The sequence below is a fragment of the Spermophilus citellus genome (assembly GCF_964194105.1).
Source record: "Spermophilus citellus genome assembly, chromosome: 1".
NCBI lineage: Eukaryota > Metazoa > Chordata > Mammalia > Rodentia > Sciuridae > Spermophilus > Spermophilus citellus.
The window spans coordinates 143,322,287-143,341,202 of NC_138182.1; the positions used below are offsets into that span (position 1 = coordinate 143,322,287).

Sequence of the window (18,916 nt, forward strand, 5' to 3'; positions counted from 1 at the left end):
CATGTATTAGGCTTTGAGTTTCTTAGCATCTATCTTTTTTCATCTTCATATCTAAGTTTGACAAAATGCTTTTAAAATGGTAAATCTGAGACTGGGGTAGTGGCTCAGTGGTAAAGTGCTCACCTAGCATGTGTGAGGTACTGGGTTTGATCCTCAGCACCACATTAAAAAAATAAATAAAGGTATTTAGTTGTTCATCTACAACTAAAAAAATTGTTAAAAATATGAAAAAGAAAATGGTAAATCTGTAAAATTGCACTATTTACTGCAGTCAAAGCAAAACTGATGTCACGGCATACTTTTGCATGGTTTACATAAAAAGGTCTGGTTTCATTTATATTCTCTACATGGTTGAGGATAAATATATTGGAATTAAATGTGGAATTTGACATACATACAATCTGTATTACATAATATACTGAAGAAGGTAATCTGTATATAGCTTGGGAACTATCACATAGCATACACTCCTCCTAACATAGAAATGTTGAAGAGAAACTATCAAAGTATTTAATACTTGACTACCATAATACAAATATACAGGAGGGCTGGGGTTGTAGCTCAGTGGTTGAATGCTTGCCTTGCATATGTGAGGCACTGGGTTTGATCCTCAGCACCACATAAATAAATAAAACAGATATTGTGTCCATCTACAACTAAAAAAATATTTAAAATAAAGAATACTCATAGGAGCCCTCTTCTTACAGGAAACAGTTAAAAATAACCTTTAAATTGGAAGTAATTCCCAATCAATAACAGAATACATTTTTGTATATTCCCACAACAAACCATCACACAGCAACAATTACTATGGACAAATTTGAAACACATGGAAGAGGGCAAACACAAGAGGAAGTACATGATTATAATATGATCTCATTTACACAGTTAAACAGAAAAAACTAACCTACAGTGTTAAGAAGTCATGAGCTGGGGTTGTGGTTCAGTGATAGAGCACTCGCCTAGCACATGCAAGGCTCTGGGTTTGATCCTCAGCACCACATAAAAATAAATAAATAAAATAAAGGTATAAAAAATCGCAAAAGAAATACATGCTTTTGGGGAAAAAATAAAAAAATAAATTTAAAAAAAAGAAGTCAAGATAATGGTTGCCTTGGAGAGAGGTGAGGGAAGGCTAAAAAAGGAATGAGATAGGCTTCTAGGATACTGGCAATGTTTCTACATCTGGGTACTGATTACATAAGTGTTTTTACTTTGAGAAAATACACTGAGGAATATGTTTATGATTATACACTTTCTTGAATACATGTTTATATTTTAACAAAGTATACTTTAAAAAGAGGAGGAGCTGGGGCTGGGGCTCCAAGGTAGAGCACTCGTCTACCATGTGCGAGGCCCTGGGTCAATCCTCAGCACCACATAAAAATAAGCAAAATAAAGGCATTGTATTAAAAAGAAAAAAAAAAAAGAGGAGGAATCAAATAACAGCAATGGGATAAATTAAAGAAAAAATAAACTATTATAAAATATTTGGAACCTGCTGCTGTTTCCTCTTACAATTGTCAGTTGAACTTGCTAATTTGCATCCCCTTTGAATTCTTTCTAGGCCTTGAAAGGCTCTGTAGCTCAAAACCAAAGCAACCATCTCTGCAATCCAGTTTTTATGATATTGGAAAGATTACATTATGTTGGCTTAAGTTTCATGAGGTAAATGCAGAATAGAGAATAAAGGACAATTCAATTAATTATTTAAAAATACACTAATTCAAAATTACCATTAAGTCTTACGTAAAATGGAGGAGGGAATATTCAGGTAGAAAGATATATAAATGGCTATTCATTGTAGTATTATTTTTTAACAGCTTACGCATGGAAAACAACCAAATTATCAATTAAAAGTTTGTTAAAAAACTATTATACCCATGCAATAGATTACTCTTGTAGCTGTTAAAAAGAATGAAGAAGGGCTAAGGGTAGAGCTCAGGGCTAAAGTGTGCAAGGCCTTGGGTTCAATCTCTAGCACTGAATAAAAAAAAAAAAAGTGAAGATTATCTCTATATATTGATAGAGTGATCTCTATTATCTATTAAATTAAAAAAAGGAAAGTATAAAATAATTTTAATGAATACTATCTTTTCCATAAGAATGGGGAGATGATAATATTTACTAACATTTTCAAAAAGAAATAATGAAAATGAAAATTAAATAAAAATGGTTAGTACGGTGAGGAAGAAAACGAGAGGAGACAGGAATAGAGGCTAGAATTACTAGGTTTATTTTGATTCAAAGTTTTGATGTTAGAATTATATATGTTTTAAAAATTAAAACAAAAAGCTGTCACAGAAAAAATTACAAAATATTATATATTCTATTCATTTGATGACTTAACTACACAGGAAAGAATTATTTCAAGAGGCTTTAGAACAAAGGATAGAAACTAAAACCAAAAAAGCATTTCAATGATACAAACTACATCCAATGGTTTTACAGCAAGTAATAACACTGGTAGTGTTATTCTGAAACTATTACATATGTTATAAAATACACCAGTAAGTAAGTACAGTGCTGTTAGAAAACAAGATTTTTAGCAGAGGAAACAGAAATAAGACGTTTTAAAAGTCAAATTTAATCACTATAAAATTTAATTGGAATTGAAAATATCAGTAGTTGCTTTTTAATTTTTAGAACAATAAAAATATGTCTTAGCTTTGTCCTCTGAAAAGACCTAGGAATAATGATAACCAGTGACAATAATGAAAACCTCTAGAATATAGGGAATGGTCACTAAGTACTACTAGTGCCAAAAGGAGGTGGGATCATTGGGGAAAAAAAACAAAACAAAAATAAACATCTGGGCTAGGGAGATAGCTCAATTGGTAGAGTGCTTGCCTCGCATGCACAAGATCCTGCATTCAATCCCCAGAACCACAAAAAAATAAATAAATAAATAAACATCAACCAAAAAAAAAAATCTCACTGGTAATCTCTAAAGGTTGCTAGAACACCAAGTCATTATTTTGAAAAATTGGTAAATAAAAATACTGCCTCTCCTTCAAAAACTAATTTTAGAAAAAGACAATTAGCAAATAATTTGCTTACCCTAATGAAATACTATAATAGAGATCTCAAAGTTTAGCCCCCACACAAGCAACATTAGCACTAACTAAAAAACTTGTCAGACATACAAGTTCTTAGGGATGGAGCCAATCATTCTGAGGTTTTCCAGACCTCTAGCTAATTCTGATGCATACTAAAGTTTGAAAATCACTGACAGAATTAATTTAATAATTATCAGTGGTGGCTAAAACGATTAAGTGAAAGGATGATGGCCAACCTTACAATGAAGGGGATCAGGATACCATCACCTGAACCTATTCCTACCGATCAATCTTAGAACCACTAAAAATGGGACAACCTGAGATTATGTGCTTCCTGTTGAAATGTAATACCAACTTAAAAGCACCAACAATGAAGCAGTCTTGGGAAAAAACAACAAACAAAACTATCTGAATACAATCAAGCCTCTAAATCTAACTTCCAATGAAAACAATAATAATGATGATGATGATGATGAAGAAAAGATGAAGAGAGAACATACCATGAGGAGGAAATAATAGCCAAATCCAAATTATAGAACATTTTACAGTCAAATGAATATGATAAACCTTATTAGGATCCTACTTGAAACATCCAACTATAAAGAAATATTTCTAACACAATCTGGGAAAACTTGGCATGAACTAATTATTAAATATTAAACAATGTTCATTTTTAAACATTTTTTAGAGACTCATAGTCACATAGTTAAAAGTGAAAAGACAGAGGATGTTTACAATTTGCTTTAACACACTTCAACAACAACAAAACAAACCCATAAATGGTATTCATATTTTGAATAAAGTGGGGAAATGAATTAAACAAAAATCAAAAAATGCTGATGTTTGTGATATCTGGCTAATGGTAAATGTTATTGTATACTTCCTTTACTTTTCTACTTGAAACTTTTTATAATAAAAAGCATTCAAGATTTTCAGGAAATCAACATTAAAGTGCACTGATTCAAATCCCACTGAAATGACAGAAAATGATATACATCTATATGTCTTTTTAAAAAAAATGAGTGTAGAATATACAATTCCAATAAATATTTGAAAGATGAAAACTAGCAACTGATTTTTCAAAAACAAAACTAACAAACTAAATGTCTATATGGGAGCATCAATGCTGAACCAAAGGATTCCTCCCCTCAGAACACTTGGGAAGCAAAGACCTTGGAATGTGGAGGAGCCGCACAACTACAAAAGTTTACATATTATTAAACAACAGGTTAAACTAGAATTTAATCCTTAAAAGGAATTTGAGGAAGCTACGCAGTATTACTGAAAAGTGTCTTTCCACCTAATGAGATAATCTGGCAATTTCTTAGTTTTGTATCTTTGGTTCAATAAAAATATCTCAAAATATTATGTGACCACTTGATACTGAGTCTGGATTTCTATATAATAAATCCTTCTGCCAAATGCAGGAGTTGCAGACTTCACCAGTGGAAAACATGAAGCAAATAAGTAAGTAAAACAGTCCTGGTGTGGGAGCATTTTTGTATAGGAGTTCTGTCTTAATGAAAGTGTCAGAATAGTAACTATACTCCTAGTTATAGTATCTTCCCTTCAAAAAAAAAAATGTATATACACGTGTGTGTGTGTGTATATATATATGTGTGTGTTTATATATACATTATACACACACATTTATTTATTTTAGTTGTTGATGGATTTTTAAATTCATTTATTTACATGCTGTGCTGAGGATTGAAACCAGTGCCTCATACACGCTAGGCAAATGTTCTACCACTGAGCCACAATCCCAGCCCCCTATAGTATCTTCTGAGAGAACCTGCCAACTGCTTCTGAGCAATAATTTTGGCATTATTTGCTATCTGCCTTCTGATATATCTCCTCAACCAAAAAAGAAGAGGCTACATGATTAAACAAAACAAGAGATTGTTGGTTATACTGGAGTCTTAATCTGGGAGCCAAAACCTTAACAAGTAATCTCTTGATCATTAAACTACATGTTTTCCCTAAAAAGTATGTAGTTTTTCCAACAAAATTTTATTGGGAGTTACGTTATTGTGGATTAAACTGAAATGAATAGGTGGAGATGTTATTTAATGCCATGCTGTACTAGATATGGAAAGACTTGCAGATTTAAATTACAGTTCTTGTTATAACTTCTAAAAAATACTGTGAATTTATCAAACTGCATATGAATTAAGTTTTGTTTTTTTAAATTTTTTGTTTGTTTTTTAGTTACTAGGGATTAAACCCAGGGTTCTCTGCCACTGAAATATACCCCAAGCCTTTTTTATTTTTTAAGACAGGTTGTTGAACTTGGCCTCAAATTTGCAATCCTCCTGCCTCAGTCTCCTGAGAACCTGGTATTACAGGTATGTGCCACCACAACCAGCTCAGGTTTTAATATAATTTGTAATGGATGGATGAGGCTGCCCATTGTAGCACTTCCTTCTTTGGATTCTCAGGCATGGTTTGGCAGTGCAAGAAATCTACCTTACAAACTGAATAAAAAGTAAACGCATGGGCAAAGTCCATATACTATGAAGTTTGCCTTCTCTGTTTTCTCCATCAACCCTCCCTTTACACAAAATAGAAGTGTTTTCTCTTTGGAAAGTGCCCAACACCAGAATCAAGCTTTAAAATTTCTGAGAAAAAGGTTGAGACACAGTTTGAAAATGAGAGATGATTAATTGAGGAGAGAGGGAGAGAGAAACTTGAAGGATGACAGTGGACTGAATCTGACATAACTTTCTTACGTACATATATGAATACACCACAGTGAATCTCTACATCATGTTCAACTACAAGACTGGGATCTTAATTAGAATAATATATAATCCAAGTTTGTACAAACATGTCAAAAAATACTTTACTGCCCTTGCTCTTGGATAGGCAGAATTAATATTATCAAAATGACCACATTACCAAAAGCACTATACAGATTTTAATGCAATTCCGATGACATTCCTCATAGAAATAGAAAAAGCAATCATGAAATTCATCTGGAAAAATAAGAGACCCAGAATAGCTAAAGCAATCCTTAGAAGGAAGAGTGCAGCAGGTGGCATCACTATACTAGACCTTAAACTATAGCATAATAGTAACATGGTATTGGCATGATACTGGCACCAAAACAGACTGGTAGACCAATGGTACAGAATAGAGGACACAGAGACTAACCCACAAAACTACAGTTATCTTATATTAGACAAAGATGCCAAGAACATGCATTGGAGAAAAGATAGCCTCTATAACAAATGGTGCTGGGAAAACTGGAAATCCATAAGCAACAAAATGAGATTAAACTCCTATCTTTCACCATGCACAAAACTCAACTCAAAATGGATCAAGGACTTAGGAATACAACCAGAGACCCTGCGTCTAATAGAAGAAAAAGTAGGCCCTAATCTCTATCTTGTGAGATTAAGCACCAACTTCCTTATTAAGACTCCTGTGGCACAAGAATTAAAATCAGAATCAATAAATGGGATGGGCTCAAACTAAAAAGCTTCTTCTCAGCAAAAGAAAACAATCTGTGAGGTGAATAGAGAGCCTACATCTTGGGAGCAAATCTTTACCCCTCACACATCAGATAGAGCACTAATCACTAGGGTATATAAAGAACTCAAAAAGCTAAACACCAAAAAAACAAATAACCCAATCAATAAATGGGCCTGAAGAGACACTTCTCAGAAGATGATGTACAATCAATCAACAAACACATGAAAAAAATGTTTATTATAACTAGCAATGAGAGAAATGCAAATTAAAACCACTCTAAGATTTCAACTCAAGTCAGAATGGCAGCTATTATGCACACAAACAACAATGGATGCAGGGAAAAAGGTACACTCATACACTGCTGGTTGGACTGCAAATTGGTGCAGCCAATATGGAAAGCAATATGGAGATTTCTTGGAAAATTGGGAATGGAACAACCATTTGAGCCAGCTGTCCCTCTCCTCGATCTATACCTAAAGGACTTAAAAACAGCATACTATAAGGATACAGCCACATCAATGTTTATAGCAGCACAATTCACAATAGCTAAACTGTGGAACCAACTTAGATGCCCTTCAATAGATGAATGGAGAAAAAAAATGTGGCATATATACACAATGAAATATTACTCAGCAATAAAAGAGAATAAAATCATGGCATTTGCAGGTAATAGATGGAGTTAGAGAAGATAATGCTAAGTGAAGTTAGCCAATCCCAAAAAACGAAATGCCGAATTTTTCTTTGATATAAGGAGGCTGATTCATAGTGGGATAGGGAGCAGGAGCATGGGAAGAATAGATGAACTCTAGATAGGGCAGAGGAGTTGGAGGGGAAGGGACGGGGCATGGGGTAATTAATGATGGTGGAATGTGATGATCATTACTATCCAAAGTACATGTATGAAGACATGAATTGGTGTGAATATACTATGTATACAACCAGAGATAGGAAAAAACTGTGCTCTACATATGTAATAAGAATTATAATGCATTCTGCTGTCATATATAAATAAAAAAATTTACATAAAAAGAATATACTTTACTGACATGTACAACTAAAAAGAATAAATTTTTAAAAAAGAGAAGCTTAAAGGATCAATTTAAGAGGCTAGCCCTGAAATCTCTTAAATAATATAAGTTCCAGAAAGGAGATGAAATTAAATCATGTAAGAAAATTTCCCAGAACTAAAGTATCTTCAGATTGAAAGGCCCAGCAAGGATCAGCAAATGAATTTTAAAAACAAACAAACAAAAAAGCCCTCCAACAACAAAATATGCACATGAGGGGGGGGGGGTGTGGCTCAGTGGTAGGGTGCTCGCCTAGCACATATGAGGCCCTGGGTTCGATCCTCAACACCACAAAAAAATAAAATTAAATTAAAATAAAGGTCTTGTGTCCAACTACAACTAAAAAATAATTTTAAAAAATGCATACCACTCTGAAATTCCAAATAAAGATAAAAAGAAAACAGAAAATTCCAAAAAGCTTCTTGGGATGTAGAGCTGTATCTTTGCACTTCTCCAATACAATCCTGGAAGCAAGAAGACAATGGAACAATTTCTTCAAATTTCTGAGTTAAAACGATTCTTAATCTAGAATTCTGTAACTACCAGACTGTCAACCAAGCACAAAAATAGAATAAAGACACTTTTAGACTTGCAAAATCAGTTTTAAGAACAGAGGAGGTTTCCAGATGCTGTGGATTTCTTTTCATTTTGAACACTCTGGGTCCTTGGATCTTATAAGTGGACCTTATGGGGAACTGGAGTAACAACTTAATCTAGCTTTTTATATAATATAAATATAATATTACAAGAATTAGTATAAAAATCATACTTTTGAAGTTCCATCAACACTCTTATTTGACTCACCTCATTAATTTCATAATCTGTAGTTTTTTTGTTAAAAAGGAAATCTTTAAAGATTATATAACAGACCACAAAAGGGTAGGAAAACAGGTCAAAAAGCCTCAGAGAACCTAAAAGCTGCATCCTCCAAATGCAACCATAACTGTACAAACTGAAATGGTTCATTATCCACATGTTCTTTTTTTAAAAAAAAGAATTTATATGTATTTATTTATGAATATATTATTTGTAGATGGACACAATACCTTCATTTATTTATTTATTTTCATGGTGTGGAGGATTGAACCCATGTCTCACACCTGCAAGGCAAGTGCTCTACCACTGAGCCAAAAGCCCGATCCACATGTTCTTGACACCAGTTCTGCCATTGTAACTACTAGGATTACACTAGAGAGAAACATGAAAGGAGACAACCACATTTGGAGAGACATGGAATAAAATGCTATTATGATCAGAGACACTCAATGTTGTTTTCACGTAAGCAGGTCCTTAGGGCTCTGGCTATGTCCCTAAGGAGGTCCGTTAAAATACTGTTCCAGTTCCCTATAAGGTCCTCTTAATCACACAAGACCTAAGGACCCAGAATGTTCAAAAGGAAAAGAGATCCCACAGCACCTGGCAAACTCCTGTGTTCTTAAAACTGTCATTATCAAAAACAATCCATTATTTTTTTTAAAAAATTATTTTTAGTTGTGGTTATACACAACACCTTTTATTTATTTTTTTTATGTGGTGCTAAGGATTGAACCCAGGGCCTTGCACGTGCTAGACAAGTGCTCTACCACTGAGCCACAACCCCAGCCCAACAATCCATTATTTATTCATTCTTTTTGGCAAATAAACAATATGTCAGGGAAGATAACGACTCATGCACATACCCACTAATTATACTAAGTATTAAGAGGGTATAAATGGAGAATACAACTTATTCTGGAAAACGAGGCCATCCTTGCAATCTTAAAAAAAGAAAAATTAAGATAATGAAATTATCCTTTACATTGGCAAACGATGTTTTTTAAAAATCCTGCTTAAATTAGTCATTAAATGAATAGTTTTAGGAAAATAACCCCAAACAGGTTTGTTAAATCAACTTCTTCAATTTAGTGAACTGTTTTTATTTGTCCATTCTTCAAATATTTAGCTACTGTCTTCTTTGAGCCAGGCACCAGAAACACAACACTGAACAAATTAGATAGAGGCTCTGCCCTTATGGAACTTAAAACCTACTGAAAGAATATGAATACATAAAATTGCAGTGGCATACACCTGTAATCCCAGCCACTTGGCAGATTGAGGCATGAAGACTGAAAATTCAAGGTCAACCTGGGCAATTTATCGCAATCCTGTCTCGAAAGAAAATTAAAAAGTTGGGGATATAACTCAGTGGTAAAGCACTTGCCTAGCATATGTAAGGCCATGGGTTCAATTCCCAGTATGGGGAAATAGATGTGACAGGTTGGGGATGTGGCTCAGTGGTACACTGCTTGCCTAGGATACATGATGTCCGAGCCTCTTTTCCCACTGCCACACACCCCAAAAACAAAACAAAAACTGCCACAGCAAGGAAATACTGAAAAAATACAGGTTATATTAGAGTTTTAAAGAAAAGACATATTGTAGCCATAGCATTCCAGATAAACACATATTCCTGCAAATACATGGACCAGACTGTTTTCATGAAACAAATCATCCAAATCAGACTCCACATCCAAAAGAAAACTAGAACAAGGAGAACCCAGAGGATGAGAGAGGATAGGAATTCTAACACCCATCATCCCATTTAGTTTTCAAAACAACTCTGTGAAGATAGATGCAATAAATACTAGGACTATCTTTCCAGTATTTAGCACCCAACTCAAACCAGCATTTTGTAAGAGATTACCCTCACACTCAGAGCTAGGGTATATTACCACAATCAGAGTAACTCCAACCCCCTTGCCACACTAACTTAGGCCTAAACCAATCAGTGATCATGAGTAAATTCAGTGCTGAAGTGGGTTATGAACCACTTCAATCTAATGTATGAAATATGATATGTCAAGAGCTTTGTAATGTTGTGAACAACCAATAAAAAAAAAAAATAAAAAAAATAAAAGCCAAGGAAAAAAAAAGAAAAAAAATTCAGTGCTGATACAAGCAGCACAGAAATTGGGGCTTTTGTTGGAAATCCTGGAGTAGTCTCCTGAATGAAATGATATGACAAAGGAGATCTAGATGTACTATATCTAGAATTTCAAAATAAGAGAATAAAGCCTGAGGACTCAGTTGAGTGCCAGAACTCAGTTTTGAAAATCAAACAGTCTAATTTCAGAACCAAGAGGCACAAACACCCCCCACTCTGTACTGCACCCTCCACTACATAATGCTTCCCAAAGTTATATATAAACACTGCTAAGACAAGAATCTGAACACATGTCCAACATATCATCTACAACTTTACAGAACGATGATATGTCAAGCTGAGGAGTTTAGACTCTGTTAAGAATTTGACTTTTTTTTTTTCAAGTATGAAGTGTTTGGGGTGTTTGGTAAAGATCAATTTAAAGGTTGTTACAACAGATTAAGAATCCCGCCTTTATGTAAAATTGTGGATGTGTAACTGACGTGATTCTGCAATCTGCATTTGGGGTAAAATTGGGGGTTCATAACCCACTTCAATCTAATGTATGAAGTATGATATGTCAAGAGCTTTGTAATGTTGTGAACAACCAATAAAAATAAAAAAAAATAAAAGAATCCCGCCTACAGCCAGGCACTGGTGCATGCCCGTAATCCCAGGTGCATGGGACTCTGAGGTAAAAGGATGGCCAGCTTTAGCAATTTAGCAAGGAGTGACTGTCTCAAAATAAAAATTTAAAAGGGGCTGGGGATGTGGCTCAATAGAAGAGCACACCCCTGGGGTTCAATCCTCAGACCCACACATGCACACACTCACAGAGACCAAAAAAAAACACACATAAAAATTCTCTCTTACAGACACTATGAACAGATATTTCTAAAGAATATAACAAAAATACAGAAATCGTTTTTGAACAAAACATGAATTTCAAAAAAAATTTTCAAAAAAATTTTAAACAATCCTTTTCATACATACTGCACTTATTACATTTACACAATCATTTCCATTGGAAAGCAACCTAACAGAAAAAGCATAGCTTCTCCTAGAAAGCACCTTCTTTGCCAAATTATTTAAATGACAAATAAATTACTATTTCAATTCTATAAGTACTTGAAAAAACATCCTTCCTATGATATCTTTCAAATTCATTTCTCTCTCCAGAAGCTTAGGTAAGACAAGTCCATAGATATCCGTGAGGTAAGAGTTCTAAGAGTGAAGAAAGGTGTGGGGACTGGGGACATAGCTCAGTTGGCAGAGTGCTTGCCTTGCATGCACAAGGCCCTGGGTTCAATCTCCAGTACCACCAAAAAAAAGAAAGAAAAGAAAGAAAGGTGTGGTCCTTGGACATCTTTTCTAATGGAATAACCATGAAAGGATATATTGAAAGGTCCCTATGTGACTTCTTTATCAAAACTATCTCCCTCCTAGAATCCGAATAGGGCTTATCACCAATGGGTCTCCTTGATTACTGCAGGAAATGCCTTCTTTTAAAAACAAATTTTTGTAGTTGTAGATGAATAGCATGACTTTGTTTTGTTTATTTTTATGTGATGCTAAGAATTGAACCCAGTGCCTCAAACATGTTAGGCAAGTGCTCGGCCACTGAGCTATAGCCCCAGCCCCCAGGAAGTGCCTCTTAAGAGACTGAGTTAAGTTTGTTGTCAATGTCTTAACTGTGCCCATACCTGATTTAACAACTTAACCTGACTAGAACAAAACAAACAAAAATGAAAGAAAACCATGGTAACCTGGAATAAAAAGTAAATTTTAGTCTATTCAAAAACCTTGGTTAGCCTGTAATTCTAGAGGCTTGGGAGAATGAGGCAGGAGGATTGCAAGTTCAAAGCCAGCCCCAGCAATTTAGCAAAGCATTAAGCAACTTGGTGAGAACTTGTCTCAAAAAAAAAAAAAAAAAAAAAGGAGGGGGGGGGGCAGTGGCAGTGGTTAAGTATCCCTGGGTTCAATCCCTGATACAAAAAAACAAAATAAAACAAAAGGGGCTGGAGCTGGAGTTCAGTGGCAAAGCACTTGCCTAGCACGTGTGAGGCGCTGGGTTCCATCCTTGGCACCACATAAAAATAAACAAAGGTATATTGTCCATCTACAACTACAGAAAAAAAATTAAAACAACCCCCCCCCCCAAAACCAAAAGCAAACAAACAAAAAAACCTGGATTACTTTCAAAGATGCTGAACATAACCATAGGCAAATGTAAATTAAAGCCACAGGAAAATACCACTATAGCCCCTCTAATGGCTATAATCAAGACTCAAAAATGATTAAAATAGTAAATGTTATATTACATGTTTCTTACCACAATAAAAATTTTATTTAATCTTTTTAAAAGACCAATAAAATACTGGAGAGACTATGGAGCAACTGTAAGTTTTATACACCAGGAATATAAAATAGAACAACTATTGTGGAAGAGTTTGATAATTTTTTTTAAAAAGTCAGACACAATACCTAGTATATGATCCTGAAATCTTATTCCTAGCTATCTGCCCAAAAGAAATAAGAATATATATTTCCAAAGAAATATTTGTACACAAATATTCACAGAATTGATAATAATAGACCAAATATGAAAACAAATATGCTCCAACAAATGAATGCACAAACAATTTTGGATATATTAACACAATTAAATACAGTGGAATACCATTCAACAATAAAAGGGGTGGGTGGGCCCACTAATAAATGCAATAATGTGGAAAAACTTCAAAATCATCATTTTGGAGGGGAAATAAATCAGACACATAACAGAAGATTATACTCATATATAATTCTAGAAAAGACAAAACTAATAACAGAAAGCAGGTAAGTTATTAAGCTGGGTGAATAAGGATTAAAGGCTGACTGAAAAGAAGGATGAGGAACCTAGCATGGCCCTATGTATAAAGGTGGCTGTATAACCAATGTGATCCTGCAATCTGTACAGGTGGGAAAAATAAGATTACGTACCCCATTTGAATCAAATGTATGATATGTCAAGATCATTGTAATGTTTTGAGCAACTAATAAAAAATTTTAAAAAAAGAAGGATGAGGGAACAATCTGAGTGATAGAAGTGAGCTAAAACTCACTGGGGTAGTAGGTACAATAAAACCTCACAAAATTGTACTCATAAAATGTATTTATATTCTATTGTATATGAATTATAGCTCATTGAAATAAATAAAAAAGATCTGGTTGATAAGAAGTCACTGTCTATGTGATGTTAACCAGTGTTCTCATTTTTTCCACATGTGCACATCTTATTTTTATAACAATTGCTTCTATGAGGTACTGCAGTAATTGGGCTTCCATGAAAAAGGCTTATGTATTAGCTATACTGCTACTTGCCCTATCTCACATGGTTGTTGTGAAACATCAGATGAGAAAGTTTTTTGGCAACTGTAAAGTATTACACAACTATACAGCAGACTTTACATTTAAAAAAACAGACACAAAATGTTTTCACATCAGTGATTTGAGACCCTTGTAAACCTGGGTATCCAAAGTCAGTCTTTGCTCTGAAACAGGAAACAATTGCCTATTTAAATGTGAACTTTTAAGTATCCCGGTAGAACCTGCTTCCTATTGTCTCATGAGTTACTGGATATCTGTGTAGTAGACTGCACTTTATTATCTAGATTGCACTTTCATTTTTCAAAAGAAAAACTCTAAAGAAATGTTTAACGAAAGGCAGGTGAGTATGGCAAGACATTCACTTTCCAGTGGAAAAGATCAAAACCTAAGAAAACTGTCTTTGACTAAGTAAACACTTTCCAAAATGTTTGCAATAGGAATTTTTCTTCCTCTAAAAGTCAGTTAAATTTCTTTCCATTTAATATTACAATTACACATATTTATTGAATGGTTCCTGATGTGAGCTGCATTAAGAGGATGAATAGGAGTATTAAACCTTTAAAACCATTGTGGTACACAATCATTGCAACTTTTACCTGTTGTAAAATTTGACAGATTCTCTTTTTTCCTATTACTATTGGACAACTGGGCTTTTTGCTATCCTTCCAATTAAGTGATAGCTGACATTTGGCCTAGTTCTGTTTGCAAGTTTCCACACTGCAATAAGCATGAAGGCATTTTGGAAGACATACAATTATCTTCTTCAAATGTAGTTTCACCGCTAAATTTTACCTTGAATCCGACCATCCTAAAAAGTTATTCTGCCAGCAACAGGTACAGCAACCAAAATTTAACAAAGTCTATATATCACAAAATATTTCGCTATCGTTTTCAATTTTTAAAGACTCCTTTTCGGTTAAGAGTTTCAAGGGTTTGTAAAATTCCACCAATTCTAACGCCAGACTTCACTTGATTTAGTCCTACTTCAGTCTTGTCAGTAGTAACTCTAAACTCTTAGGTTTCACATTTCTCCTTCGATAACATTAAGGTCGCTCAGTCCGCTCCAATTTTAGTTTCCAAGAAACCTGAAAGAACGGCACCTTGCCCACTCGCGCCTCCAGTCCTTTCTATACTCCGAAGGTTGGCCAAACGTGCTGCTCACTCCACAAAGCCAACCGAGCTGGAAGACAGCTGCCAGAGGGCGACTGGTCACGGGGAGGAGGGGAGAAAACTCCTCGGCCCGGAGGACCACGGCTGAGGTCCAATCCAGCCCGCGCCCAACTCTCCTCGCAGCCAGGAAGGCGTGTGGACCCAATAGCTCAGGCCGCGGAGCTCAGCCCGAAGCTGGAGAGCCGCGCGTGGCTGCGGGCAAGAAGTAAACAAACCACCCGAGAAAGGGGGAAGGGGCAACGACTAGGGGTGCGGTAAGGGGGTAGGACCTCCAACACCCGCGTACAAGTCAGCAACTGACCCCACCCCACCACGGACCAGGACCCGACTCAGCGCGAAGCTGCCGCATCGGCCTGAACACCAAAGGCCCCAACACCCATAGAACCCACAAGCCAACGCTCCGCGCCCCCCACCCCGCAGCCCTACCTGAACGCGCAATCCGAGTCCCGGGCGTCTCGGCCGGGCGCGCCCAGCCCGTTCCTCTTACTGAAAAGCTTCTGGAACAGAGTAGGGGCCATGCTAGCCACCACCAGGCCGGGGTCGCTAGGCTGGGTGCTTGCTAGGCCCCCGATCCTAGAGCTGCCCCGCCACCCCCATGGGTGCCTCAGTCATATGACAGAAATTAGTCACTTCAAACGGCCACGGCGCGCGGGGCGGGGCGCGAAGCAAAGCCGGCGTTCATTGGCTGGCAGTGAGCCGCATCACGTGGCGGAGCGCGGAACGGGGGGGAGACGGGGGCAGGGGGCGGAGCCGGTTCCGATAGGCTAGCTGGCGGATCCCATCACGCGGCAGCTTAGGGGGCGGGGCGTGCGCTGTGGGGGGGGGAGAGGACCCCAAGGTGGTTGGAATGCGGGGAGAAAGCGCTTCAGGTTCAGATCCCCGACGAAGCTGTCAGCAACTAGGGCTACGGCGGGAACGCGCAGGATCGATGCCAGTGACAAAGACGCACCCAGGACATGGGCGCTTAGGGAACCACATTCAACCGACCGTCCCCAGCCCGACCCTGGTTCTACGACATCACACCTTTATCCGGTGGCCTGTAGAGCAGAGAAGGCGCCGTGACCTGAGCGAACCCAGGACCCTAGGCTCGCCCATAGTCAACCCGGTGGCCATTAGAGATTTAGACTGAGCGGGATTCCGCAGAGCCGGGCTTAGGGGCACTGGGGAGGATCCTGCCAGGACTGCCGTCCCAGTCATGGCTAACAGAAAAGAAGTCCAGGGACTCCCGCAGCCGCTCTAGTTTCCTTTACAGAGTCTAGAACTCTCACTGGAAATTAGCCTCTGAAAAGAGAGAGTGATTGGAGTCTCAGGAGTTAGGCTACGTTTCACTAGTAACCAACAAAATCACAAGGAAAACCAACGGAGGCAAGAAGCCTGTAGAAGACATCTATGTATGAATATCTAAACCCTTAGGTTAACTATTTAGAATTTTAGGAGCTTGCAACGCTTGCTCGAAGGGCCTGGGTTTGATCCCCAGCACTGAAAACAACAACAACAACATATTTGGGCAGAGTAGGGAGGAACAGTCAGATTAGAACTTCACAAAATTAAAAGTATATCTTAATGTCTTAATGTCTCCGTGTGGGGAAAGGAGGAACTATAGAATTGAAACAAATGACAGGGGAGAAAATTGCTCCCCCCCACCGCCAAAAAAAAAAAAAAAAGGAGTCGTCTTATTAAACCCCGAGAGTTAAAATATATCAGGGTTCAAATCGAACGAGTCTTACACATTGTTAGCACCCCATCCATTTACCTACTCCCTGCTTTGGCACAGGAATTTGGTACAATGGGATGCAATTCCAATGGGATGCAATGTGAATGTCTGGAAAAGTACTGGTATGTGTTTGGAAGGCTGGATAAACATGCTTTTCTAAGAATTTCATTTAACCAGGCATATAAACCTAATTTTCTTTAAGCGTCTGATTTGCAGCTAAAATTTAAGCTATTAAAAAAATGGCTCTAACATAAAAAACTAATTGGCAAAATTTATATCTCAATGATGAATTGAGGTAAAATGTTAAGATTTTTTTTAAAAGCACTAACTATAGTTGATTAAGAAGTGAGTGTTGTGTTTTTATTCCACAAACATTAAGTTCTAGACACTAGGGATCCAAAGTAAATAACAACAACAACCAAAAAAAAAAAAAAAACCCTAACTTTCTAGGTGAGAAGACAGTAAGTAAGGTAATTTCACATAGTGATTAGTGCTGTGAAATTAATAAAAACTATGCAGTGAAATAAGAGCTTGGAAGGCGGGGTTGGTAGCACAAGTCTGTAATCCCAGTGGATTGGGAGGCTAAAGCAAAAGGATCGCCAAGTTCAAAGCCAGCCTCAGCAACTTAGTGAGACCCTGTCTCAAAATTTAAAAATGAAACAGTCTGGGGATGTGGCTCCAGGAGTTCAATCCTTGCAGGGGAAGGGGAAGGGAAGGTTTTTCTGAGGTAGGGAAGTTAAAATTCATTCAAAGGTCCTCCATAGGTTGCCTAAATTTCAAGGTAATGCAGGCTCAAAATAGCAGAATTACATTGCTTATACATTTCAGATAATCCTCTGGACTCTGATGTCAAAGCTGAAAAAATTTTTAATAAGGTAAAATAACTACATTTTTTCACAAAATGTTTGAATATGAAATGAAAATTTTATAAACAATAAAGTCCATGAAGTTTTTAAAAACAAAAAATTATACATCCTATCAATGAAGCAATCATGGGGAAATTTTGTTTTCACACTAGCACATTCCTCTAAGTGAGTACAAGTAGAAATAGGTTAAAGCTTTCTTATATAGGGGGCAAAACAATAAGTACTAATGGCTGTCCATTGGCTGGGACAAAGAAGGTTACTTCCAGGTCTCCTTAGAAGGAAGTTTGCAAATAACAACAACCTTGTGTATTTTCATCTTGGGAAAAAATTACTTCATGGGTAATAATTGATATTAATAGTCAGGGAAAGAACATCACTGCTTGCATAAGAGTTACTTTAATATTTTCTAATCATGTAATAGTTGCTTTTCTGTAGTCTCAGTCTTGGAAGGTACAGAGAGAAACAAATTCATTTAACATTCATCACATTTTCCCTATATTGCAGAATATTACTAAAATCACAGAATTCGCTGAAATGATACAAAGTTATAACAAAAAACAACTACACTTAAAATTTTATATATTTTCAAGTTCAGTATCAATGTATATTATCTCTTTTTCCCTTCTACTTAGTATATTTCACAAAGAAGCTGAGGTGTCTTGAAGTTTAAGGCATCAGCCAGGAGAAAATTAAGAAAGACAAAAAATTGTTGTCTACTCATTAATGTTGTTATATGAATGTGAAACAGTTGAGTTACAAATAGACATAAGGCCTGCACTATCACTCAAGAACAGAAGATTTAGTCTTCCCCAATCCCCAACAGCATATGGTCTCTTTCACCTACTTCAAAGATCATCCTCCTGAAAATATAAAAGTTGGATGACTGAACCACATCACCAGCCCTTTTATTTTTTTATATTTTGAGACAGAGTCTCACTAAGTTGTTTAGGGCCTTACTAAGTTGATGAGGCTAGCCTTGAATTTTCAATCCTCCTGCCTCAGCATCCCAGGTTGCTGGGATTATAGGTGTGCACCATGGTACCCAGCTGTCAGTGAGTTTAAAATAGGACAAAGACATGATCCAATTTATGATTTTACTCTGGCTATTCTGTAGAAAGGAATTATAACAGATTAAGAATGGAAGCAGAGAAACCAAATTGGTAGTCCCCTATATCTTAAGGGAGAATAGTGGCTAATGAGTTAGAGATATAATTCTAATTGGAAAGAAAAAAACAAGTATGATTCCTATGTTTTTGCCTTCAGCAGTTTATGCCATTTACAGATTTTAAAAA

The 18,916-nt window shown here is 36.6% G+C and overlaps 1 protein-coding gene across 1 annotated transcript in view; it reads right to left on the reverse strand.

Annotated features, from left to right (window-relative positions):
- FNIP1 (folliculin interacting protein 1) overlaps positions 1-15,656 on the reverse strand; it is a 100,232-nt gene extending 84,576 nt beyond the window's left edge. Inside the window, exon 1 of the mRNA XM_081298089.1 lies at positions 15,471-15,656. Within this exon, the coding sequence (XP_081154215.1) occupies positions 15,471-15,562 (92 nt within the window). The 5' untranslated portion in view covers positions 15,563-15,656. The remainder of the gene's footprint in view (positions 1-15,470) is intronic.
- Between the last annotated feature and the right edge of the window lie 3,260 nt (positions 15,657-18,916).